This window comes from Acartia tonsa, chromosome 4 (genome assembly GCF_053477335.1).
Source record: "Acartia tonsa isolate MP-2025a chromosome 4, ASM5347733v1, whole genome shotgun sequence".
Lineage (NCBI taxonomy): Eukaryota > Metazoa > Arthropoda > Copepoda > Calanoida > Acartiidae > Acartia > Acartia tonsa.
The window spans coordinates 39934113-39960420 of NC_137263.1; the positions used below are offsets into that span (position 1 = coordinate 39934113).

The 26308-nt window shown below is 32.5% G+C and overlaps 3 protein-coding genes and 1 long non-coding RNA gene across 8 annotated transcripts; 1 reads left to right on the plus strand and 3 right to left on the minus strand.

The window, feature by feature from the left end:
* Positions 1 to 187: 187 nt before the first annotated feature.
* LOC145315470 (uncharacterized) lies at positions 188 to 3597 on the minus strand. Its single transcript, XR_013878077.1, has 3 exons — positions 3545 to 3597; positions 1738 to 1822; positions 188 to 321 (listed from the first exon to the last, which is right to left on the minus strand). It is a non-coding gene; the product is annotated as an uncharacterized LOC145315470 (long non-coding RNA).
* Positions 3598 to 6909: 3312 nt separating this feature from the next.
* LOC145317166 (uncharacterized) lies at positions 6910 to 12251 on the minus strand. 5 transcript variants are annotated; one of them, XM_080158115.1, is made up of 6 exons: positions 11584 to 12251; positions 10661 to 10829; positions 9787 to 10160; positions 8653 to 9475; positions 7579 to 7801; positions 6910 to 7270 (listed from the first exon to the last, which is right to left on the minus strand). In XM_080158115.1, the coding sequence occupies exons 1-4, from the start codon at positions 11704 to 11706 to the stop codon at positions 9071 to 9073; spliced, it is 1071 nt and encodes a 356-aa protein (XP_080014241.1). In that variant the 5' UTR covers positions 11707 to 12251; the 3' UTR covers positions 6910 to 7270; positions 7579 to 7801; positions 8653 to 9070. The 5 variants fall into 5 exon arrangements, with proteins under 5 accessions (XP_080014241.1, XP_080014240.1, XP_080014239.1 ...); XM_080158114.1 differs by having other exon boundaries at positions 7558 to 7801; XM_080158117.1 differs by having other exon boundaries at positions 7154 to 7270; positions 7591 to 7801.
* Positions 12252 to 13194: 943 nt separating this feature from the next.
* On the plus strand, positions 13195 to 17945 carry HDAC1 (histone deacetylase 1). The gene is made up of 6 exons (XM_080158128.1): positions 13195 to 13865; positions 13970 to 14074; positions 15459 to 15553; positions 15842 to 16278; positions 16617 to 16770; positions 16987 to 17945. Exons 1-6 carry the CDS (start codon positions 13794 to 13796, stop codon positions 17468 to 17470), a joined length of 1347 nt encoding a protein of 448 aa, XP_080014254.1. The 5' UTR covers positions 13195 to 13793; the 3' UTR covers positions 17471 to 17945.
* An 857-nt stretch (positions 17946 to 18802) lies between these two features.
* LOC145317180 (uncharacterized) lies at positions 18803 to 26219 on the minus strand. Its single transcript, XM_080158129.1, has 7 exons — positions 26116 to 26219; positions 22606 to 22692; positions 21573 to 21596; positions 20589 to 20699; positions 20221 to 20323; positions 19722 to 19760; positions 18803 to 19455 (listed from the first exon to the last, which is right to left on the minus strand). The coding sequence occupies exons 1-7, from the start codon at positions 26176 to 26178 to the stop codon at positions 19007 to 19009; spliced, it is 876 nt and encodes a 291-aa protein (XP_080014255.1). The 5' UTR covers positions 26179 to 26219; the 3' UTR covers positions 18803 to 19006.
* Between the last annotated feature and the right edge of the window lie 89 nt (positions 26220 to 26308).

The following is a 26308-nucleotide window of genomic DNA, read 5'->3' on the forward strand; positions in this document are numbered from 1 at the left end:
ATATTTATAAGTATTTGGACAATCTATGATCTAATGAAATGTATTATTGTATTGTAGGTCCAAATTTTTTTAAATTCATAAACACAAAGAGAAATGCGGAAAGCAGGTTTAATTTGCAACAAATAATATTTCAATAATGTTCTTGATACATTATTTCAAACAACCTTCCATATCTATATTTTTATTATTATAAATATCTCCTTTCCTGTGGTCTGCGTGTCTTTTTAAGAACTCTAGTAGTTTGTGCTCTAGTTGTTCTCTTATCCTCCTGAATAGGTTGGAACTCTTCTTGACTACTACTAGACGACAAATCTGAGGACTCTAGATAAAATAGTTGTCTCTCATGTAAAATGTATTACTAGATACATTATACCTATTATATATAAAGCGGATATTTTGAGAGGGGAAAATTTGTCGTCAATTTAGGTTGCTAATATGAGCCTCAATTATTGGTCAGTTCGTTCATTCAGTAGGAGGGTAGGGGATGGTGTAAAGGGGGTGGATGGGGTTACCGTTTAAGCCAGTTGCAAGTATCACTTTATTTGAGTGCATGAATATCTGGTGCAACATCCAAGTAATAATATATCGATTGAGGTATTACATAAAAACAAGGATGACAACAGCCATAAGTAGCGAAGCACAAACAATTAAATAAGAATTTAGATATTAATAGTTGTATATTAGGAAAAAAATCACGAAACCTTTTCAACATTTGTTTTTAATTTCTTAATATTTATATTTCAGTACTATGACTAACAGACTGACGGTCAAAGTAAATTACATACTGGATGCTCAAAACAACGGGAAATTTAATTTTGATATTTTTAAATACAAAAATTTAAAAAAGCGGACCATAAATACCAAAGATATAAGGAAAAATGTGAAAATATAAAAATAGCCAAAAACCTGCAAAAAGGCAGTCTGACCGCCATTGATGTTTTCTTGAAATGACAGGAAATTTAATTTTGATATCTATATCTGAAAAACTTTGGAAATCGGTCCATAAACACCAAAGGAGAAAAATGTGAAGAATACAAAAATAGCCTAAAACCTGCTTAAAGGCAGTCTGACCGTCATAGTTGTTTTCTTGAAACGACAAGAAAATTAATTTTGATACTATAACTGAAAAAATTTTGGAAATCGGATTATAAACACTAAAGATATGAAGAAAAATGTGAAAAATACAAAATTAGCCTAAAACCTGCTAAAAAACGGTCCTACCGTCATTGATGTTTTAGAGTTAATTGTGCTCCTAAATAATGGGAATGTTGTCAAAAAATTTCAACCTTTTATCTTTTATAGGAGCCGAGAAAATCACGTTTCCCCCAAACTAAGACGGACAGACGGACATTTCAAATTATAGAGTAGCTTCGCTACTAACAAGAATCATTACGTTTTTAATAGCCCAGCACAGATGTGATTTAAAAAAAACGGCGGCGACACCACTACTACCAAAATTCTTTTTTTTTTCATTTTCCGCCAAATTAGGTGATTTGGAATCATTTATCTTACCAAAAATGTTTAATTTTTTAACTAACCACGCGGGGGGGACTTCATTTGAAAATTTCGTTTATTTAGGTAATTGAATTCTTAAATTTAGTGCCCGCCATCCTGTGCGTTTGAAGATATTGGAACAAAATCTTTTTTGGTGGTTCAGTAGTAAAAAAGATTAATATAAACAACGGCAAAGTAACCACCGCTCTCTTCCGTTATCCGCAGCCGCCAAAAGATAATTACCTTGTAAATCTGAGTCTGACTGTGCTGCACTATCAGAAGAAGCATCTTCTTCATTTTCATTAGTTTCACTTTCAGAATCATCAGTCTAAACAATCATGATTATCAAGCGCCGTAACATAAGGGAGGATAGATATAGTGGACTGATTATTACACTCGTACCCAAACTTATAAAACCACGTTATCTCATTCGATGGGTATTTGAATTTTAATAGGCCGATTCTATACGTACTTGAAGTGTCCTTCTTTTTAGTGGTAAATTTGTTTTTCACGTTTGGGGGTATACATCAATTTTTCGTTCATTTTCGTTTCTCCTAAGAGTCAAACTCCTAAGAAAAAGTAAAAAATGATTTTTTTTCTAGGGGCGATTTCTCTTTGGAGGGTTTGGCCAAAATAGCCATAAACCTTCCAGGGACATATTAGAAGCTACCCTGTTCAGGAGAACCCGATCGGTTCAGCGGTTAGCGAGATCCTTCGGTACAAACAAAAAGACAAACACATAGACATCTTGTTACTTTAATATAAGGATTATCGAATCAAGTGTTTTATTAAAGTCAAGCTGCAATTTAATAACTTATTTGTTCTCGGCCGTAAACAAATAAAGCCCATGGCTTAATTTGGTGTTCAGGAAGTTGGGCCTCGCAACAACAATATCGTAGTTCGTGTAAGAGATGAAAATCCGATAGGTATTTCAAATCAAAACGGTTCAAAGCCATGAAATAAAATAATGTCTACCATGGCAGTTACAGCTAGCTGTACTACATGTGCAGAGGCACACCCATGAGAAGCAAAGTAAGCCTACATAAATAGTTTCATTTCTGTGTAAACACCCCCCCCCCTAAAATTTGTCTCAATGACTGATAATCTTGTACTTTCAGATAATAGTAAAATGACAGAATCTTAAAGCTCAGGATTGGAACCGTTTTTCACAAAATTTGTATTAATTTTCTAAACTACATTTTTTAATAAACAAAATGAAATATGGCGGTAGGTAACGTTGTAAGGCTACCTTTAAAAAGCATAAAGATTGTCAGATAGTTTCTCTGTTTAATAAGGTGTGACATTATCAGGAAATAAACATCCTTTCAAAAGCAGTCCACATAATCGTAAATAAATATCAAAGGCTTTACTTTTCTACTTGCATGTACCTTTGGACCAACATTAAAAACATTGAGGAATTGGAATTTTCAATGCATTTATCTTTAGATCTCCCCAATAAAGCTATGTTGTATGATAAAACATTTTATCATAATTTGATCGATAATATATCAAGTACAGAATGACAAAATAATGCTGGAATATCATCGCAATGCATAATCCTGTGTGATTTTTTAATTTATATTTCATAAATATTCGTTAAAATTGTGTATCGCATTTTCGCAATCACATGACAAAAATTGTAATTACTACCTTCTTTGTGAGAAAGGAATGTCAAGTTTTGCCGTGCCATCAAACGTGGACATAATATTTAGAATAACCAGCATGATCAATATTACGAAAATACGTTGTATGACTGTTAATTTATTAGGTACTGCGAACTCAACGGAAGGGGGAATTATTTCTAGGAGCTATTTCTCGTTTCAGGATGGAAAAATCCTCCCACAGAATATTTTTTTTTTAAATTCCCGAGACCTTTAAGAAGCTCTACTGCAGGCCATATCGTTTCAATTACTAGGGAGAATTCTTGGTACAGACATTCAGTTCCTTAAAAATGAAGCGTTGAGCGTTTTCCTCACATTTATTTTCAAAGTTGGTCATTGACGAATATAAAGGCCGGCATAATTATAGTATAAATTTAAAAGTATTTTACCTGAGTTGACCTTCTTTTACGAAGCCTGTTTTTAACATCAGACATTTTTGCAATTTTCTAATTGAAATTAATTATAATACATGCATCATCCATATACTGTACCTTTTCGGCTTAGCTTCTACCTTTTAAGTACCAAAATCTCCATGGAAAAACTTCGCTTTTACATCTTGAAATATTTTTTTTCACTGATTATTTACAAACTTAACAAAATATTTGAAATATTATCTTTTAAACTATTTGTCTCCTTTTTTGAGAATCAGTTTAGCAACCACTGCAGTCTGTCACTGTACATCGCCAAAGATTGACGAATGGACAACAGATTTTCATGTTCCATAATTAAGTGAACTCTGTAGCGGGCTAAAATATCGACCCCCTACGACACCTTCCTTTACCCCATACATTCCCCTCCTAATAAACGGCCTGACCAATAAATGCGAGAGGATATTGTAACCTAAATTGACAATTTTTATCCAATAGGAGGGGAGGGGATGGGGTAAAAGACGGGGACGTTGGAAATCGTTATTTTAGCCCGCTAAAGAGTACACTTTATTATAGGACGTAAGATCCAAGTAATAATAAATCCATTAATAGAAAAAAATGACTAACCGTAGGAAAAAGTTCGAAAAAAGTATTGCTAAGGATAAATAATACATTTTATCACATTTAATGTGAGAATGTTGCTATTATCATATTCAAAATAAATGCTGTAATAAGCTTTAAAATATTTAAACACTAGTCTCTCATTGGACACAAAATGACGTCCAATAAGAAAAAGGATTAAAAGTATTGGAAAGAAAATTATTTTATTTCAAAATTAATTTTTGGCATTTTGGAATAAAAAATATAGGGGAAAGAAAATTATTTATTTCAAATTTATTTCTGGTCTTGAAATAATATTCATTATTTTATTTTAATTCGAGTGTCAACCAATAAGAAATAGGCATGCTGTTTTAAAAGTTTGGAATAAAAATTATTATTTTTTGTCAATTCCTTTTTTCAGAGTATAAAATGAGAATAAATTTTCCAACATCATTATTGATTTCTAATTTAACATTTCATACAGTGGGTAATATTTATTTCAACATTTTTTGTCATTCAAAATCAAGTGTCACAAAAATAATAATATTTACCATAAAAAAGAAATTTTTAAAATAATTTTGTTTTCTTTATTTGTTGAAGATTTAAGCCCAAGCTTTTTCTGAGGGGGGGGACCCCCCTCAACCCCCCCTCTCCTGAGGGGGGAAACCCCCCTCGACCCCCCCCCTGACGCTCTCTTCTTTAAATCTTTCATTATTTCTGTAATTTATTCTAACTATCTTATAAATTTCAAAACATGAGATAAAAAGGAAATAATTTGCTGTACATTATTAAAAAATTTAAAAATTGTAAAAAAAATTCCAACATGGTTTTTAATTTTAAATACAAGAATATTTTTTCCTATATGATATGTTAAATTTAAATACAGGAATAATTTTGTACTGTGGAATTGAAGAAATAAATGCTGTACATTAGAGTGGCTTGATTTTTAATGATTTTCTAATTTTAAATGTGCTACATACACTTTCTGTCTGAACATCATATAAGAGACCAAAAAATGAAAAGAAAATATTTTGAATAATGGGGAGGCTCGCTGATGCATGTAAACTTTTAGAAAGACACTTGTGGGGAGAATTTTTTTTTTTTTTTTTGGGGGGGTGGCAATTATTTTATTTCCAAAGTATAGCTTTATGCACCTTCCCAATTTTGTCTTGAAGAGTAGAATAAGAATAAAAAATCTGTTCTTAAAACTATTGATCCTAGCAAGAAAAATCCATAAATAAATTTAAAAACAAAGAGATTTTACATTTAATTTAAGATTTTTCATGCTTGGATGAATATTTTTTAAAACCAATTTGATATTCTTATATTAATCAACAAGACAAATTCAAAAGGATGCATAAAGCAATACTTTGAAAGAAAAAAAGTTGCACCTCCAGAATAAACTTCTAAAATTTTTAATGCATGGAAACACCTTCCCCCCATTTCCCCTCAAGGACAAAATCAATTTTTTATATTTAGGTTTCTTATATGACGTTTAAACTGTAGATGTTGATTACAAATTTAATGTCCAAAATTGATCCACTCTACTGTACATTGTTATAATTTAATATTTGATGTGGGTATAAACATTAGACATAGATGGTCAATCTGACCCCATTTTTTTCTTAAAAAGAAACTTTTGTTCACTTTTTGTTGTATATGAAATACAGCACTATAGGCAACATTATTTGCAACTAAATTTTGCAATGATATAATTTTTAGAAAGATAACTTTATTACCTATAAGAAATCAAATTATTTATTACTAACTTATTATATGTTGTGTCATACGCTTCACATTATATGATGGAAGAAATATTTTCTTCAAATATTTCACCCAAGGAAAGCTTTAACCTAAGATATTCAACAATTTATAGCTGATACATAATGTAAACAAAATTCCCTTGTGCTGTCTCTAGTTATCTCTATTGTATAAATGAACGTACAAAAGAGGAGGAGAGAGAGAAGGAAATAGACAGAAAAGTGAGGGAGGGGGGAGGGGGAAGAAATATAGAGAAAAATAGACAGAGATATTTATTGTTCACTCTTAGATGATGTAAATTTTTTGATAGACTTTTTTGAATTTAAGAAAAAGATAGAGAATGAGACAAAATCAAGTATCATATTTTATTAATATTGCTTATACAAGAAAGGTCATTCAAAATTATTTCACCTATATTAAGGTCAAGTGACAAAAATTTAAATTTTCACCTACTTCGCCCCCAGAGGGGGCAATAGTAGAAGGAAAATTCAAATTTTGATCACATGACCAAAATTGTTGAAATAATTTTAATATCCTTTCTAGCATTCACAATATTACAAAAATATGATAAATAACTATTACTATCACTGCAATGCCTTCCACTGGGTTGCTTAATAACAAATAAGAACATAAATTAGATAAAGACATGTCAGGTGCCGTTTACGGTAAAATATAGCTGGAATAGATAATTTCAAAATATATTAAGAACTAGCTGATTAGATATAATCTAGACAGTGTCTAGATTGAATCTAGTAGACACATACTCTTAAAATCAGCCAATAAGAACACAGTGCATGAACAATTCGGCTATATTATTGGTTAAAAACATTTTAATACTGCCTGAAACGATGTACGGGCATAATATGCGCGTTTAGACATTTTTGAAATTTGATCACAGAAACATATTACCGTCAAGTGCACCAGATCCTGAAAACTAAATAAGATGAACTAGATTTTTGTAATTTTACGATCACAATCGAGTAAGTACATGAGCATATCGACTTAAGCATCAAGAAAACAACATAAAATATAAAATCATTTATTTCTATGTCAATAAATAAAATATGATGTATAAGATTCTAATAATACTTAGGAAATATAAAATGCAAATTATAAATACTTATTGTTTGTGAAAAATTTAAAATGACTTGATATTACTACATTGGATCATGGAAAGAAAATGGAGTATCAGGTTTCGTCGTATTTTCATTGTAGATTTTGATAGGTTAGGTAAATGTTAATGATTGCAACACAGGGTTAGGAAATATACCCCTCAGGGTTAGAGCCCCCCACAAGGGATAGAAATAGGAGAATATCTATTGTGAAAATACGACAAAGCCCGCTTCATCGTTTTTTATTTTCCATGATCCACAACATTTTGTAGCACTAAGTGTGGAAATAGTAAAAGTTTAAAAAGGGAGTACTACCATCAAGGGTTTATTGATAATATAGCTAATAAGCACTGATCCATAAGATACGTTTTCCATATGACTTCAACAACGATAAAAATATAGTGAACAAAGTCATGTCAAATAGAACAAAATTTCAACTCAACACTAATAAAAGTTGAATGATATTTTTATGAAACAAATAAGAAACCGTCACAATTAAAGTATAAAATTATTACAAGTTTTTTTGTAATTGTATTTGATTCTTAAATGATTTTGTTAAACAAAAAGATCAGCTATTTCCACATCAAACGCTACAAAATACATAAATTATCAGTTACAGACAGATAATACTAATGTTAACAAATGATAAATAATACTTTTTTCTTCTAAAAATGCTACACTATTAGTTATCAAACATATTAAAACTATCACAGAAATCGTATCTTAAAAGACTAAATATATTATAAATTCCATTAGTTTTTTATGTTGAGGTTACATAATACATATTCCAAATTTTAAATATAAACTACGGGCAACATTGTACTTGACAAAAAGCATTGGCTTTGAATGTAAAAGAAGACTTAGATACAACGATAAATAGTACATTAAAAAAAACTGTATGGTTTAATCCCATTATTTCGCAATGGGACCTAATCCTTACATTCTTAATTATTTCCCAGTAGGCTTGGCCTGAACCATCCTTTCCATAACTTACAACACAGGGCGTAAGCGTAATCTCGAACTTCCAAATAACTCCGCCAAATAGAAGGGTTACGACAATTAGTTTGTTTGAAAATTGATTTAAGTTAGATAAAAAAAAAAAGAATGAGGAATAAGATATATAAGTTTTCCGGAATTTTAAAGTTCGGGGGAGATTTGAAATCTGCATCAAATTTTAAGGATTTTTTATAAAATTAGTTTTTTCTATAATTTTTTATCTAAAAGCGGAAATGCAAATTAAGTTAATTAAGTTTGGCATCTGTGATTGGTGGATTTAAAAAATCTGCGCTCTGATTAGATGTCGTGCATCATTCAACCAATTAGAGCGCAGGTAGTTTAAAATCCACCTATCCTATTGGTCAAAATTAATAAACTTAAAATGCATTTCCGCTTTTAGATAAAGAATTATACAAAAAACGAATTTTATAAAAAATCCTTAAAATTTGATGCAGATTTAAAATCTCCCCCTAACTTTAAAATTCCGGAAAACTTAAATATCTTAATGAGGAACTTAAAACTGTAGCGGAACCGCCATTAACCGCCAATATTTCTATTAGCTATAATCACCGAGAAATGGATTTTTTTCGGCGGATGCAACAGTTTCACCGCCGTTTCTCCACAACTTACTATATTAAAGATACTGTAGTACAATGCCACCCATAGTGCTATAACTCTTTTTTTCAATTATACAATTTCAATTTCATCTAAAATAAAATATGGTAAATTTTTTTTAAGTTCTACATGCAATTTAGGAGATTCCACATACGATAACTAAATGATAACACTGGGAAGTTCAAGATTAAGTGCAATGGATTTAATATTCTTGGCCAAACTAATGCGGTTACTAACGCTACAACTTTTGGCTTTCGGTGCAATACAACGTTAAGGTAATTCAAATGACAAAGAATGTGAAAACTGAGAGTTTGAAATTTGTGTTTAATTAGGTTACAGGCTTCTTTTAAAACCCTACTTGGACTTTTTAAAATCAAATGTTTTACTTAGTTAATGTTTTACGTCCTTGGTTAATACTGAATAATTACATACAATTGATATTATACTGATATGATATAATTATCTATTCAATAATGGGTATCATCTCATCATTATCTCCGGCAACCACTCCACAATTCCAGTAGTCAACAATGATCAAAGGTCCCTCAACTGGATCCCAGACAATATTATCATTGCAGATTGAATTGGAAAGCTTGAGAAGAGCCAGGGCTATGTACGACAGCAGGGCACTCAATCCATAATTAAGGGCTGGAGTCACCTTGGGGAACAGAAAGTTGTCGTATAAACTCCAAACTCCCCTCCAGACGTTGACGCTGGCTATGAAGGCAAGCAGGATGATGAAGACACGGAGTGGCTTGTTGATGTATTGCTTGGAAGACGGGTAGTTGACCAACATTCTGTCCATGATGGCAACAACACAAGTCATAATGTAGCCTATCAGGAAGGAATCATAGGCTACTTCATCATCCTAGAATATGAAAATATATTTATAATTATTTTTAAAAATATAAAGCTATTAAGAAATTTAATTTATTTGGTATCATTTAGGTATACTAAATATTCTACAATTTTGTGATGTAATATACTGTCTTTTAATTAATCGATTTTAAATAACACATCTAAGTACATTTTACCTTCGCTATTATAAAAATCGTAAAATTCTTAACTATTTTTAAATAAGAAATTAACAATGCTCATAAATTGTATTCGATTTGCGCTATGAAATGGTTTGTTGCAAAATGAATTCAAAAATATTTTTTGAAAATAAAATCTACATACCCTTCTTCCTATTAAATTTGGTATTAGAAAGGCTCCTTCAAGCGACCACAACGACCACCAACACATGACAATCAATACTCGGACTATCATATTTGTGAACAGAACATCTGTAACAAACCATCTCTTGTTTTCAGGTGTCCTCTGGAAGAAGGTAGCCACTGAGAATATGTCATCGTGATTGTCCTGGCTGATCGCAAGTGGCGTTGTGATGAGCGTGCTGCCGACACTGCTGAACAGCAGGACTGCCACGCCGCCAACAAACATGATAGACATCTGTATTTCCCTCTCGCCGACATCAAAGTGCATGACGTTCCATACCCCCCGCCAGAAGGCAACACCAGCTGCAGCATAAATCAGGCTGAATAAATAACCGCCTAAAAAAGAAATAATATGTTTTTAGTGCTCATGTCAAAAGCTAAAATAAAAGGTAGCAAGACATTCTGTGAAAGTAATCTAAAAAACTTGATGATAGCCGCCTAGATAGACAATCCGATGACTAATGACCCCAATTATTACTATCCCAATCAGTTAAAAAACTTACGTTACTGTAGGTATTCTATTTGTTAATAATTTCATATTTCTTTTTAAGCAAAAAGGTTATCTTATTATTACATCAGGGATGACAATCAGAATCCGAAAACCGTGAAAATCTTGATTTTAAACTCGTAAAAACTTTTCAAAATCCTAACCAAATAATGTGAGAAGGGCCTCGGCTTGCCATGCATGTCAGAAACTATGGATTCCATCGATTTATGCAAACGAAAAAAAACTTTTATCATAACTAATGTAAAATATAATATTGTAATTATTTGGAATCATTTAAACTTTGTCCGGAATTATTTAAACTAATACAGAAACATAATTTTAATGTTACCTATAAGACTAACACATCCAGGTCTGCCTTTTAAAAATTCTCCGAGGTGAAACTTGGCAAGATCCAGAATAATTCTAATGGAGACACCCAGAAGGACACACAACATGCCAGATTTTTCTCTGCGGGTCGGATTCTCTGGAGAATCTGCCGCTGGAAAATCAGGATACACCTGAAGCAAAAACAACACATTAAAAGTAGCGTAACTCAAGAAGAAATGGTAACCGCCCGGGGAAGAAACACCAACTAAGTTATTGAAAAGTAACTTAGAAATTAAGCTATGAAACCCGATGAAACCACAGTTATTTCTAAAAAATGTTAAAGTGATGGTATTAATCTAGCGACAAGAAAAGTCTTTAGGTAGATTTTATCATATTTATATTATATATGCTGTACGATAAACTCTACAGCCAAAATAAAGTCTATTTATATTATAAATGTATATTATATACAAAATTAACCTAAATAATATATCACGAAATCGAATTAAATATCTACATACATAAAAACTAAGTCAAGCGTTACGTAAGATTTCATGCCTATTCAAATACAGTCAAACAAATTGAAAGTTAATTTTTTAACTTCAACATTAAATAACAGCTCTAGTTCTATAAAATAAAGCACTGAAGTTTATTCTGTGTTCTTTAAGATCTCCCTAACGACTGAATTGATTTGATTTTTCAATTTCAGGGAAGCTATATACACTTCCAGAGCAAACTCAGTAGTTTTAAATGGTTAGAGGTGTTTTCAGGCATAAGAATCGACCATACATAGATTTAAGGAAGGCTAAGTAAATAGAATGATTAATAAGAGTTCTGCTATATAAATGAATTTTGTTATTGACTAATTAATTTGGAGTGGGGACAAAACCGCGACAAACAAACATTAATTTGACTAAAATGAATTGAAGTCGGCAAAAAAAATACCGTAATATCCAAGAGATCCCAGACACCCCTCCAGAACATGATAACCAGTGGCGCCACCAGGACCATGGACCAGACCAGGTTTCCAATCCTGCAGCATGTCTCTCTGGCTCGAATCTTTCCCATGGCGATTATTGCTCTGATCAGCAATGTTCGAAACCACTGATTTCCTTGAATTTTCGGATTGTTGTTTACTGATAAACAAATTTATATATCACCGGCTCTTGTTAAATTTGATTGGGTTCAGCTTCTTATCTAATAAGACACACTTCATTATTGCAAAATTTATCAAAGTTTCATATTTATTATCACAGTTACGATTATAGAAAGAAATTGAATTGTTATGGATTCACTTTATAAAACACTTGTTACGCATAAAGCTTTAGACATCCTTTGTATACTAACAAAGGTCAGCTGGGTAATTAAAAAATAATTAATCAAAATATGTTAATTTTTAATTTGTTTTAGAGGCAATGTCGAGATTTTTTTTCACTTCTACAATTTATCTGAAAAAAAACAATTTTATGAAATATAACAATTTAATTAAGCCCTAAAAAATATTATCAAATATATTACTTTTATGCGTTAAAAACCATAAACCATTTAATTTTGATTGCGTGTGATTTGACTCAGAATCAGAAGGTATGAATATGGGATCATGGATGAGAGACAAATCGAAAGTGTTCATACTTTTCTGATATCAATAAACAGAGTTGCCATATGACTGCCATAATAAAACCATTTTTAAAAAATCGCATATTAACAACTTTTTCTTAATTGAATTTCATATTGTTTGTTATTGATTCATTTCGAAAACAACAATATTTTATAGTTAAACAAAAAAAATTGCCATGGGAAAAAATGCATGTTGTACATCTGTTAATTGCCAGATTTGGATGGTGCAACCTTTATTATTGCAATAATCACTAAACCATTCTCATGACCGAAAAAAAATGTTCAAATAAATTTCAGGAAAAATAAACTTTCTAGTACCTACTATTTTTTAGTTTTTTTTTTATTAAAATAAAATTAAAACTATAAAAAATAAGAGTTGCGTCTTCTTATTGGTATATGTGGTTTGATTTCCAAGAATTTTTCGCAAAATATCTATTTAATTACAATAAAAAGCTGTAAAATCAAACATTTAAAGAAAGAAATGAAAGAAGAATTTTATAAAAATTTAATTCAAAACTTAAAAATCCAAATTTTGATAAATTAAAAAAAAATATATTGAATTCAAAGTTCAATCGAGCGTGAAAATAATTAAACTTGATAAAAAGGTTGATGGAATGAAAAAAATAAATAAATTGAGCCAATTATTCTATATTTAAAATCGTAAGCTAATTTTTAGGTCTTTTCCTACTAAAACTATATTTTTTATATTTTTTTTGTGTATCTCTTTTTTGAATTTGTGACTCTTCTTGTAGTTTGTCTGCTAGAATTTCAAAAGATAGCTTAATTTCTTCAAAAACATAAACACGAAAATTGACCAATGAGAGCAAAGCTTAAATATTATACTCTCCTCTTATTGGTTGAAATGTTAGATAATACAGGGCTAACTTGCAGAAAGAAACAGCTACCTGCCTGAGCAAAGTGGTGCTCCGAATGTTCCAAGCTTTGTTCCCTCCCGGCATTATTTCCCGCAGTTTTCAACCTACCAGAATAATAGTAATTTTCTAATCTTAAAATATGTGTTTTATTCTATTATATAAGTTGAATTCAGTTGGATTGTAAGTTATTATCGTTCAATATAAACTTTAAAAGTAAATTTTAGTTTAAATTTTGTATATTTATAGTTGAATTTTAATTAAATTTGAAACTTAAATTAATTTTGCCCAAAGAAATTTAATAAAACCAGATTTTAAAGGTTTAATAAAAATTGATGTTTTATTTGTCCTAATAATGTTTTAATAACACTTTAGAAAAGAAAAATATTGAAAAAGGCCGAGATTTTGAGTTTTTTAAGGAAGGAGGGGAGACTTAATTGACAAATATAAAATTACACTTTTCAAAGTTTTATAAGAATTCTAATTCTTTGGATTAAAAACTGTGATTTAATTTTTTAAATCTCGATTGATTGGCTCAAACTAGCAGAGTCCAATCCTTCCCTGCACCAATAATTCTAAGAAAATGTGTAGTTAATTTGTAATCATCATCGACGGGTCCAAATTGTCCATTATCTTAGAAAATTTATTATTTTTTGCAGAGTAGAAATGCAGTCTCACAGTAAGAGCAAAGTTTGTTATTACTATGATTCAGATATTGGTAACTACTATTATGGACAGGTAAAATAGTTTTTTTTTTATAACAAGATTAAAAAAGAAAATTAAAATTAATCTTTTAACTTCTAAAATGCTAGAATTTTGAGTACTATGTTACTAATATTTAGGGTCACCCCATGAAGCCCCACAGGATGCGTATGACACACAACCTTCTCCTCAACTATGGACTATACAGAAAGATGGAGGTCTACAGACCCCACAAGGCTACACAGGTAAGAAATAAATCTTTGTTGTTTTTTATTATATCAGCGCTATTAATAGAGTTATCCGTTTGATTAAGTAACCATATGATTTTACTTTGTAGCTAAAATTGGATTTATTCTCAGGGAGTAAGGGAGGGGACAATGGGCAGTTAATTCAATTTTATAGTTGTGACCCTTAAAGTTTGAAAACCCAGATATTTCCAGATAAAACAAGTATTTGCAATATAGCAACCTTTAGTGGAAATTTTTGACTTTTTGAATTGTTTTTAATTCGAAATGCACCATCCTTAAACTGATGCTTTACTACAAGCCTTTGATTCTAGAGATCAAAACCCTTGTTTACAATTCATTTCCATAATTGTTATTATTTAAACTTCGGAAATTAAGGAAACAGACCATTTTACTTTTACAACTTCTTTTACCCAAATTTTTTTATTGTATTTATTAAAAAGCGTAGACATGAAAAAGCCTTTAAATAATTATATTACAAAACTTACTAAAACAATTACCTTCCTACAGAACTTTTAACTCAAGTTATTTCATTTAACAAAATAAAAATGAGATACCTTGCGTCAAAATTTCATACTACATAAATAAAATAGTTGAGAACATAAGTACATCTTAATTTTAAAGATCTTAAGGTTTAAGTAACATATCTTAGGATAACTGGTAGCTGCGCACCTAGCATCCAGGACAGAAAAATAAAATAACACCATCTTGAGATTTTAATGATAAACAAACCTTGAACAACTCAGGACTTCGTGAATTTTCCCTAAAATTTTGAAATTAATCGGATCATTAATTACAGAAATATTAAGCTAAAGACAAAAAACTTTTGCCTTTACATTAAATCAATAAGAAACATCTAACATGTCTAAAGTAACGAAAAGAGCTAACCGTTACGGACGTACAAATGTGCGGGACCTAATTATAGGAAGGCTTTGCTCATAATAACTAATAATCTTAATATAATTTCTTTCTACAACGCACTAATCGGAATGAATTAACATTAAACAAGAATTAGATATAAAAAATGTAATGATTCAATTTACAAAATAATTTTCAAAATCAAAATATTCTGTCTGCTTGTTATTGTTTATCTTTTGTTGACGCGCTAGTTTGCCGCGAGATTATGCATGATTTTGCGTGACGTCATTCATAATTGGTCCCCAAGATTGGTTAGAAACTGCTAAATTCTTGCATGTTCCCTTTAAGCCAGTCCCCAAAGTCTAAGACTCCTAAAAATTGAATATTCGATCCATTGTCCCCTCCCTTACTCCCTGATTTATTCTGCTGATTATGAAAGACATGGCTTTGTATATTTATGGGCATGTTTAGTCATAAAATAATAACAGCTAAATTATTTGTTGTTCATATAAATTACTTATCTTAGGACGAGATGACCAAGTTCCACAGCGACGAATACATCAAATTCTTGAGAAGTATCAGACCAGATAACATGGGAGAGTTCAGCAAATTACTTCAGAGGTACGTTTCTTTGCAATTTTCTGCAATAAACACGATAAAAAATACATTTATAATGGTAAGGGAGTGAGAAATATGGCAGTTGAACGATATTATCTTTTTTATTAATAGACAATAAAAATAAATTAAAAGTAAAGTTTTAATATGAAGTGACACTGTAGAGACCAAAAAGATTTATTTGTATTAACAACTTTAATGTGTAAGCAAATATGTAGTATGCATCCACATTGTAATGTGAAATACTATAACATAACTATGTAGAACAAATTTTACCTTTTTATTTTACTCTAGGTTCAACGTTGGTGAGGACTGTCCAGTATTTGACGGGCTCTACGAGTTCTGCCAGTTATCTAGCGGTGGATCAGTTGCCGCCGCCGTTAAGCTTAACAAGCAAGCCGCCGACATTGCCGTGAACTGGGCCGGTGGCCTGCATCACGCCAAGAAGTCCGAGGCCTCCGGTTTCTGCTATGTAAACGATATCGTACTGGCCATCTTAGAGCTTCTCAAGTATCACCAGCGTGTCCTGTATATTGATATTGACATTCATCACGGTGATGGTGTCGAGGAGGCATTCTACACAACAGACAGAGTTATGACCGTGTCATTCCACAAGTACGGAGAATACTTCCCTGGCACAGGAGACTTGAGAGATATCGGAGCTGGCAGGGGCAAATATTACAGTCTCAACTTTCCCCTCAGGGACGGAATTGATGATCAGTGCTATGAAGGTAAAAAAAAATATTATTAACCCAGTTCGTTAGTCATAAACAATTTATAAATATAATAGACAGGGGGTTCTTCGATTATTCATTTAACTTAATTTATTTTTTATTCCTATGAGTCTTAATATTACTACCTAGCTAGTTCACTAAAATTTCATTATCCTTGTTTTTAAATGGCCTTGAAATTAGAATGCACAATTTTAAAATTTGCTTAGTTTTATTTCTTATTAACTACCTAACAACTTGTAAACACTTCAGTTGCATTTGAAAATTCATCTTGCGTATGACATCGTAGATTTAAAGTTGCAGGAATCTAATATTTACTAAGCAATGTTGTTGTTAAGGCTTGTTTGTACCTGTTATGTCACGTGTGATGGAGTTGTACCAACCCAGTGCTATTGTTCTGCAGTGTGGAGCTGACTCTTTGTCTGGGGACAGGCTGGGTTGCTTCAATCTGACCCTCAAGGGACACGCCAAGTGTGTTGAGTTCATGAAGAGGTATGCATTTTGTATTTTATTATCTGAAACATACAGGTTTGCGATTAGAATTAAAGGAAAGTTTAATTTTCTTTTTCACTTAAAATAAAGTTGAGTAATTCAATCTTGCATATGATAACTTGATACGGAGACAATTAAACGTCGAGTAATTTTTTTATTCTGTAATATTATCAAATCAAAAAACTTCTCATAGAATATAAAATAATATTTTTTCAGCTACAAATTGCCACTGATGTTACTCGGAGGAGGAGGCTACACAATCAGAAATGTTGCCCGCTGCTGGACATACGAGACCTCCGTTGCACTGGACGTTGACATCCCCAACGAGTTGCCATACAATGACTATTTCGAATACTTCGGCCCCGACTTCAAGCTGCACATTGCTCCCTCCAACATGGCCAACCAAAACACACCCGAGTACGTCGACAAAATCAGATCCCGCCTGCTGGAGAATCTGCGAATGTTGCCCCACGCACCCGGCGTCCAGATGGCCGACATCCCCGAGGACGGCGTCAACATCAACCAGGACGAGGCCGTTGAGAACTCTAATCCCGACTCCCGCGTGAACAGTATCATGAAGGACAGACGGGTGGAGGCGGACAACGAGTTTGAGGAGGGCAAGTCGGGTAACAGAAATACAGAATCGCACAGCAACGGCGGCGCAGAACCTATGGAAGTTGAAAATGGAAAAGGAGATTAGATTATCTTTAAGTAAGAAGCCTTTGATTACCTATTTAACAAGCTCGGATCAAACTAAAAATTTTTAGTTCTGTTAACCAAATTACCATAATGAGCTAATCTTATACAAGGCTTTTTGGATGATACTATATAAACCTGACTTACATGTATGTATGTATAGTATAGTAAATCTATGTAAATATCTCTCTCTAGTAAATCATTATTTTACATTCCTACCATAGGAATATCAACCCAAAGAAACTTTAGTGCAAATAATTCAATTATATGCAAATCATGCATTTCGGTTAAGAGTGGTGAAATTTCAAGACTCATCATTCGATTTTAAACTAATTGTAATATTGATTTTAATAATAAATTAGCCTTTAAAATTGCTATCAATAGTAAAAATTGTATCCTATGTATTGCTTTACAATTTTAGATGTAATATTTCTTTATTACCTGTCTCTGTCTAATAAAGTATTATAATAATAAAAAAACATGTTTTTATGCTTTTAGGATAAAAATCACGGATTTGACTTTTTCCGCCAATTAATTTATAATACTTTCATGGTTCCGACAATAAATGTACAAGTACAGAGTAACAATCCAGTCAACTACCTGGATGGAGTTGGGGACCTATATCGTCTGCTAGCGAATTGATTTCTGTTCTTTTTTTATATCGAACTTGCTGTTATTATTTCCGACGCTTTGGCTGATATTCAAATACTCAATTATAAGTCGGCACTGGGTCCGTGGGGTTGTGACCCCTTCTCACTCTATTCTACTTCAATCCAAGGACCTTTAAGCGAATAGTCTCGCAATTATTTTCAATCTGTTTTTGGATAAGAAATTAACAGAGTTGCAAGTCTCTCTATGCAGTAATGTTTGATCGTATCTGTCAGAATGGTAGAATTTATTGAATGCGAGTAGGTCAATATTAGTTTTTTTTTCCACAACAGAATTCATTTTTAATTCTAAACTATAGATTCGCATCAAGATGAGGTGGAAATTATACATTCGGATTAAAACATTATGGGATTGGGTTGCCACACATCCATCCCCCCAACCCAAAAAAAACAATAGTTTACAAAGACTTGATTTTAAAAACAGTTTATGAGATGAGAGCTATGAAAAACATAGAAGTCGATTTTATGCAATTTTAAAAGGTTTCGTGACCTTTCTCAAGACTGATTAAATCAAAAGTGTTACTATTGCATAATTTTCTTGGGTCTAGATAGCTTTTTAATCGATGCCTTAATGGATATTTCTTTCTTGTTTTTTTTACCCGCGAGAATTATTTATAATACTCGTTTACTGTAACATACACCTAATTTTCTTTAAAAATAAAAATGACTGAAGAAAAAAATTTATTTGAAAACGAATAAAAAATTAACGAAATACTCACATATGTGTATTCACTGGTGAAAAGTATAAATGCAAGTAATTAAAACTAAGCAATTATAATTTCATACTCGGCATAAAATAGTAAGAAAAAAATAATAATTATTAACTGAAATTACAAATGTACATAAAAAAGGTCGCTTATTGAGAGTACATTCTATTTCTTTATATTGAGTTTCTTGAAGATCTTATTGAAACTGCGACCTGCTAGGGTGTGACTGGCTAGAGAGGACGCAGCATCAGAATCATCTGCCAACCCGTACGCAGCTGCAGCACTAATGTTATCCTTGTTGTTCCTGACGGCTGTCATGACGTCATCAGTAGCTATGGCTTGAAATGCATCATAATCTTTAGCATGGCTATAGTCTTGACCATGTTTAGCGGCAACTGCATCTTCAAGATTGTCTTCAGCAGCAACTGAAATTGCATGATTACCTTTGCCCATATAATCCTTGCTCGAATTGGCAAAATTTATTCCCTCAGCTAATCCTCTGACGTCATAATTTTGGCCTTCGAATTCAGACGTAACGTCACCATTTGAAGTTACAGAAGCAGTCACTTTCGCTTTGAGTTTTGTATCTTGGCTGTTATGTACAGTATCAGTTCCTGAAATATTAATTAAACTAACTTTTTTTTAGCGTGGGACAGGTCTTTTTTTCTTACACGCAATTAAAATTTCTCATGCGAGGGTAAAGGTACCGTCCCCCCCCAAAAATTTTTTTTTTAAAATATTCCCAGAACCTATGACAGCTAAACTATGAAGGAGAACCATTTCGCTTCACAGTTACTAAAAGTTTATAAGATATAACCTTTTTATGTTACTATTCGCGGAAAACCTGTCTATAATAAGATACATAAATAACTTTTCTTACCACTATCGACATCTTGCAGCCATCCCTTCAAAAACTCCTCTGAAATATACATTTATGAAAATATCATAAAATAAACTACTGTCCATCTTATGATACAAAGTAGAATAGTGTCTGTTTATTAAAGCTAACTGCTGGACCTATTGGGCTCTGCTTTTCAGGAGATTTCTTTTCCAAGTTATTTCAAAAGAAGAGGAGCGGGTTAGTTTTTGATTATTTAATTTTAGGTTACAATGGTTACTGGTGGCCAAAAAGGGGTTAGGCAAAGAAAAAACTCACCCCTCTTAACTTTCATTTTAGAAATAGGGGGAGGAAGTCAGTGAAGTTTGAGGGAAAGCACCATAAGTATAAATAATGCTCAAAGTTCCAATAAACTTTTTATTTTAACTTCTGCAATTGCAGTCCTGTATGCAATATTGCATATCAATGAGAAAAACGCGTTAAGCGGTTAAGGCGTAGTAGGGTTGGCGTTTAATAACTTTGCGCGAACGCTAAAACAAACCTTTCTCTTGGTCAATCTTTAGTTTGATCTGTCTGTACTCTTCGGGAGAGAGAGGATCTTTGGGCTCCTCAAATCCCCAATCATTCTCATCAACAACATCAGCCTTAATCAATAAAACTTTGTTTTAACAAAAAAAAAATTATTTGGAAAAATTTAGTAATGGTCTTGGGCAGGTTTAAGGTTATTTTATGAGTGGGTCGTCACTTCACCCCAACCCTCACTGAAGATATATGGGAAAGTAAAATCTCAAAAAAAAGTTTCTTTAATTTTAAACAAAAAATGCAAATAGGGAAATACTCCTAACCCCTTTGAATCCACTAGTGTTGAATAAAGTATTACTTATGATCATCATCATAATAATATCTTACCACTGGTTGTATTGGTCTTTCTATATTGAAAACTGGATTGTTTCTGTTCCTCACAGTTGAAACGATGGATACATAACGACGTTCATCAAAATTGATTCTGTCTTCGCAGAACTAACACATAGATACATAGATAAACACAGCTGACCGCTTCTTGCAATCAGGGATCGGCAGCCGCGCCTTCAGCCACGCAGATACGGCTTCGAATTAGAATGATTAGCTGATTCTTCCTACAAGCTTTTTGCAATCCACGGAGCTATGTTGCGGCTGAGATTGCAGCTTTGGATATAATTTTTAATGGTTTTAGAAATCCGCCCGGCTGTGGCTGCCGGCTCTGCTTACAATATCATAAAACTAATAAAACTCCTAAAAAGTAAACTCCTAATGTTTTGATTAATTGAGATGGCTCCGTTATGCGCGGTAAGGTATTTTCTCGTATTCATTTGAATCCGGTGGATAGGAACCGGTTCTCATGAATACGAAAAAACTATGTCTAGCATCGTATTATATCCAGTAATTTCTACGAATATAGAAATGTACAATCATAAGATTAAAACAAGTTTTTTTAGCCGGTGCCTTCGGCACCACGGGGCTAAAAAAAACTAGTTTTAATCTTATAATTGTACATTCTATATTCGCGGAAAGCCGTTTATAATACGATACGAGAAATAACTATTAATACTTTTGAGGATCCAATATTTAGGTTAACGGACACAAGAGTTAAATAACAGATAAAATTCTTGATAAATTTCTATCATAATTCAAGTGTTCAAAAATAATAACCAACAAGGATAACAACATCCATTAAAGCGAAAGTAACTAAACAAACAGGGGAAGAAAACGAATATTAACAATCAAAGTCGCGAAATTGCTTTAAAACAAGATGTTTAAAAATGACGTCATACTGATACTTGGTGATTACTTGATTATAATATCGTGCCTTATCATCCTAGAAACCTAAATACAAAAAAATAAAGATAATATTACCTCGAGGTGCTTTTCCATCTCTTTCTTAAAAGAAAAATATTATTAGGATATGCATAATGCAGAAGAACTTTATAGCTATCTCGATAAATCAAAGTAGGTCCCAAATATAAAGATTTTTAATGGCTTTGTTGGTTAATGAGCATAAAAAGTTCTTGTGCATTGATACTTATTTAGAATGCTAGCGGCTACGGCTCTACCATAGTGACAGGAATGATATAGATAAATAACTTAAAATCATCACAAGACTCAAGTCTAAAAATAAAATAGCCTAAAACTATAACCGGACCTGTGTTAAGCTTGTCTAAAATAGAGAACCCAAACAGTTCTGTAGTTATTAAGATCTTAAGCTTCAGACAAATAAACTTTACTACTTTTAGAGATAAGATTCAATTTAAGTACGGTCGGTTTAATTCCATATTTATAAAAATGTCCAATTATATGTTAATCAGTCAAATGTTTTGCAAATGTCAAAAATACACAAATATTAGAAAGAGAAACATTGAAAGTATTTTTCTTTAATTGTTTTACTTTTTTAACATCCGTTTCGCATGAATTCGACAAATTTAGACAATCCTATCTGAATTACGTCAGATTACCATCACTTTACGGCTATTTTCACTCCATGTTTCGAATTAAATCAAATTTTGAGGTTAAGATATAGAAATATATGGAACTAGCGGCTTCACCCCTAGCCTCTAGGGACTTTGCCCCAAGAGATGATAAAAAAAGTTAAGGTGAAATTCGTAAAAAAATAATAAGAAGGACCAAGGAAATCTTCTACAAAAAAAGGACCTAGGATATCTCATACAAAAAAATGGGGGGGGGATTTTTTGTTTTTTTTGGGGGGTTGGGGGTGTCCCACCCTCCAAGAAAATAGCCTAAATCCACCACAGGACCAGTAGGTATATTCCCTGAAGAGTAGAATCCGATCGGTTCAGTGGTTACCGAGATCTTAAGCTTCAGACGGACGGACGGACAGACATCAAGCTACTTTGTATTATAGATAGTTAAGCATTTTAAGTATAATTCTTACTCTTGGGACACGATGAGAATTGTTGAAAAAACAGGTGGCCAGCATAAGAGCATATTGAGGATTTCTCTCACATTTCATCAGATGAATCTTATAAATCAAAATTTATTTTCATTTTAGTCGTTTAAACTCAAGTATTAGCAGAGCATTTACGTCGTGCGTGCATGCATGCATTTAGTTCAGTTTCTGAAACCGAAGGGACACCCCTTAAAGATTTATAGGCTTTTATGTGATTTTAATAAGGGGGGGGGGGGGGGGGTTGATGCAACCATCTCGTAATCAATGCGCAAATGGCACTTAAAAAATCATTAATTACGTAGGGATAAACTGAGACATCTTTGCTTTAAACCATGTTAAATTATTCCAAAAAGCATTTTTTATAATTCTAGTACCAGCTGCTTACCGGCGGCTGAGCCAAGAGTATGATGTGTAGATAGGGCTAAATGGCTGATCTACAAGCCGTTACTTTTTGTTCTATTTAGGGAAAATAGACCTACCACAGATTACTCTTGACAAGTTTCATATTTAACGAAAATCTAATTCTAATGCCATTTGCGCACTGATTACGAGCTGGTTGCATTAAAACTCCCCCAACCCCCCTGAATTTTATGTCAAAAAAGTATTTTAAAATCAGGTCATGTCTAGAGATTTAGGTGTAGCACCCTGTTTCCCATCATAAACCCCTCGCCTTTTAAAGACTGGAGGGAACACTCTAGGAAAATGTACGCAAGATATGTAAGCAAGGGAGATCATTGTTTCTAGAACATCTTTACTTCTAAAGGGTGTGCAAAAAAAATGTGAAATTTGGATTGCGCGGCTTGTGTTAATAGTAGAAAAATGTTACGCATATCGTTAGAACCGTTAGGAAGTCTACTTTTGGGAAATATAAAAACGATTCCTCTGCTACGTATAGAGCGATGTGGTAAATATCCCAACTGCTATAAAACTTGACTTGCGAGTAAATCATTAAAGATTAAAGTATATAAAAAAATATGTACCTTTTTAAAATTCAAAATTGCGCGGCAAGTTGTGTTAATAGTAGAACAACATTATGCATACCATTAGAACCGCTATGAAGTTTATTTTATGGAAATATGTATAAGAACCATTACTGTGCTACTTATAGTTTAGGAGCTACATAGTAGAATGTCCCAACTGACTTAAAACTTGACTTGCGAGTAAATCATTAAAGATAAAAAAAGGGTGTGCAAAAATGCGAACATTTTTAAAATTCAAACTGCTCGGCTTGTGTGAATTGAATATTTTAGAAATATAAGTTCGATTTTTGTGCTATATTTAGTTTAGGAGCTGTATTGATAAATGTGAGAAAAGTGGAAATATTTTTTTTTGAGTTTTAAGTCAGTTACGACATTCTACCACATAGCTCATAAATTATACGTAGCATATGAATGGTTCTTTTATTTCCATAAAATAGAGTTTATAGCGATTCCATAGGTATGCAAAACATTTTTCTACCATTATACAAGCCGAGCAATTAGAATTTTAAAAATGTAGGGTAGTGCGGGGTTAATGCGGTAGGGGGGTCTAATTCCGGTCACTCGACCAACTTTTTTAAAACCGTTTTTTAACGGTGTTCTAAACGTTTGCGAGAGATCTTCAGAATAGCAAAGTTGTAGTTTATTGCCTATACTTTCATTTCTTACTTCAGCAAATTTTTGTCAGACCACTCCTTCTATGATTTTTTTGCCCTCAAAAAGTTGCAAAAAATTTGCAAAAAAAAAATTTCAAAATAGGCCATGTTCAATCTAAAATTGTGAAAAAATGGTAAGTCCTATTGACCCCCGGGTTTTTGTAAAATGAAAGATATGGCATTCATTTATCGTTTGCAATTGGAGGCGTTGTTCTAACTTGATTTTTTCATAATTTTTTTTTCGTCTCAAAAAAAGGGTCTATTCCTGTCACTTTTTTTACTTTTTTTTATTACTGTATTTATAACTGTATAATACCCTAATGTTTTATTTAGGTGATCTGGAAGCATAAACAACCTAAATGCATGACCTAAGCTTTAATCATTGCCTTGCCTGTTGTGTGATGTACATTACTGCTTGTATTATGTCATGTTTTGTTGCCTAAGCTTTTCAATTTGTAAAGACATTAAAAATTTTTCAGACACATTTTTATAGTAATGGGAAGAGTATATCACCCAAAGGAACGCCTTAAATATTTGCCAGCTGCATTGGCTCATGTTAGAAGGGGTATGTCTATTAGAAAGACCGCTAGAAGATTTAAAATTCCATATGAAACCCTTGCATTTTTTTCGTATAAGAGGGTGTTCGCGATTTTTGCGCGGTTTGGATTTTTTATGTCAAATCGGCTAGGATTAAGCTAGAAAGGTGTTTAAGGTGTCTATAGAAAGCTCTTTGCATGTCCTAACAAAAACTCCCCAGGATATGGGTTCTATCTCCAAGATTTAGAGTACATATTCAAGATTTTGCATTTTCAAAATTCCTGTTGCATAAAATGTGTTGAAATATTAGAGTTAGACCCCATATCATTTCAAGTTAATTGTCAGGCATGTAATTTTGCATCTTTAGACACCTTAACCACCATTGTAGGTCAATCCTAGCCAATTTGAGACAAGAAAAAATGTATCAAAAACTGCTGTCAAAACTGGCAGGATTTTTAAAATTAAAATTTTTTTTGGAAAAAATCACTTTTTTCAAGAAATTCCAAGACCTGCGAATCAGAAATTGCCTCTAATTTATGTATAAAGCTTAAAAAAACCTAATCATATAATAAAAAGTATGATTTTTTTTTAAAAGTTTGCATGAAAAAAATCGATGTTTTTTTTGCGATTTTACCGACTTTTTTAAAATGGGCAAAATGTGGTCAAAAAATTTTCTGATCTGCATGCGACTAGTACCGTTAGAAAGGTAATACCCTCAGCTTTCTACTCATAGTTTAAAATGTTAAAAAAAAATATTTTAAGGGGGTGTTCCACCCCCCCAAAGTCAACTGACCGAAATAGCCCCACCGGTGGGGTTATTCCGGTATAGGCCAACCGCCGCCCTTAAAACCGATTTTTGACCGACTTCTAGTTGCGAGATCTTAACGGGACCAAGACAGGCTTCTTCGTTATTGCCATATCTTTCATTTGCACTCTTAAAAACCGGTAAAAGTTTTTGGGAAGTATGTTTTTTTTTAAGTTGAAGCAAAAAATTGACCGGAATAACCCCGCACTACCCTACGTATTTTCATTTGCATACCCTTTAATTTAATCTTTAATGATCTACTTGCAAGTCAAGTTTTAAGCCAGTTGGGACATTTTACCACATAGCTCCTAAACTATATAATACGTAGCAGAGGAATCGTTTTTATATTTCCAAAAAATAGACTTCCTAGTATAGCTGTTCTAACGATATGCGTAACATTTTTCTACTATTAACACAAGCCGCGCAATTTCAATTTAAAAAATGTCCGCATTTTTTTTGCACACCCTTTAAATACCCAAGTCTCTACTCCACCTAGTCTATGTGAAAGATTAAAATTCACCTGGAATCTCCGCCTCTTGACAGCATGCGTGATATCGTATGGACATGTAACAATCTCATCCATCCTGTTACGATTAAGCAACTCTGAAAATTCCTTTAGAAATAGGATCTAAAGTTTGACTATGTTTTTAGAAGCCTACAATTTTGCACCAAATGAAGACGATTACGAGGTGATGTTAGAAAATATTTTAGGA

What these genes read in the sequence shown, in the direction of transcription:
- LOC145317166 (XM_080158115.1), bottom strand. Translation starts at nt 11,706, where the DNA reads ATGGGAAAGATTCGAGCCAGAGAGACATGCTGCAGGATTGGAAACCTG. An exon ending in GGGATCTCTTGGATATTACG is followed by an intron (nt 10,830 to 11,583) that starts GTATTTTTTTTG and finishes TTTTTGCTTCAG; the next exon opens with GTGTATCCTGATTTTCCAGC. An exon ending in CAAATTTAATAGGAAGAAGG is followed by an intron (nt 9,476 to 9,786) that starts GTATGTAGATTT and finishes TTCATATTCTAG; the next exon opens with GATGATGAAGTAGCCTATGA.
- HDAC1 (XM_080158128.1), top strand. Translation starts at nt 13,794, where the DNA reads ATGCAGTCTCACAGTAAGAGCAAAGTTTGTTATTACTATGATTCAGAT. An exon ending in TTCAGCAAATTACTTCAGAG is followed by an intron (nt 15,554 to 15,841) that starts GTACGTTTCTTT and finishes ATTTTACTCTAG; the next exon opens with GTTCAACGTTGGTGAGGACT. An exon ending in TGATGATCAGTGCTATGAAG is followed by an intron (nt 16,279 to 16,616) that starts GTAAAAAAAAAT and finishes GTTGTTGTTAAG; the next exon opens with GCTTGTTTGTACCTGTTATG.
- LOC145317180 (XM_080158129.1), bottom strand. Translation starts at nt 26,178, where the DNA reads ATGGATGAGATTGTTACATGTCCATACGATATCACGCATGCTGTCAAG. An exon ending in TCAAGAGGCGGAGATTCCAG is followed by an intron (nt 22,693 to 26,115) that starts GTGAATTTTAAT and finishes TTGATTTATAAG; the next exon opens with ATTCATCTGATGAAATGTGA. An exon ending in GCTGCAAGATGTCGATAGTG is followed by an intron (nt 19,456 to 19,721) that starts GTAAGAAAAGTT and finishes TTAATATTTCAG; the next exon opens with GAACTGATACTGTACATAAC.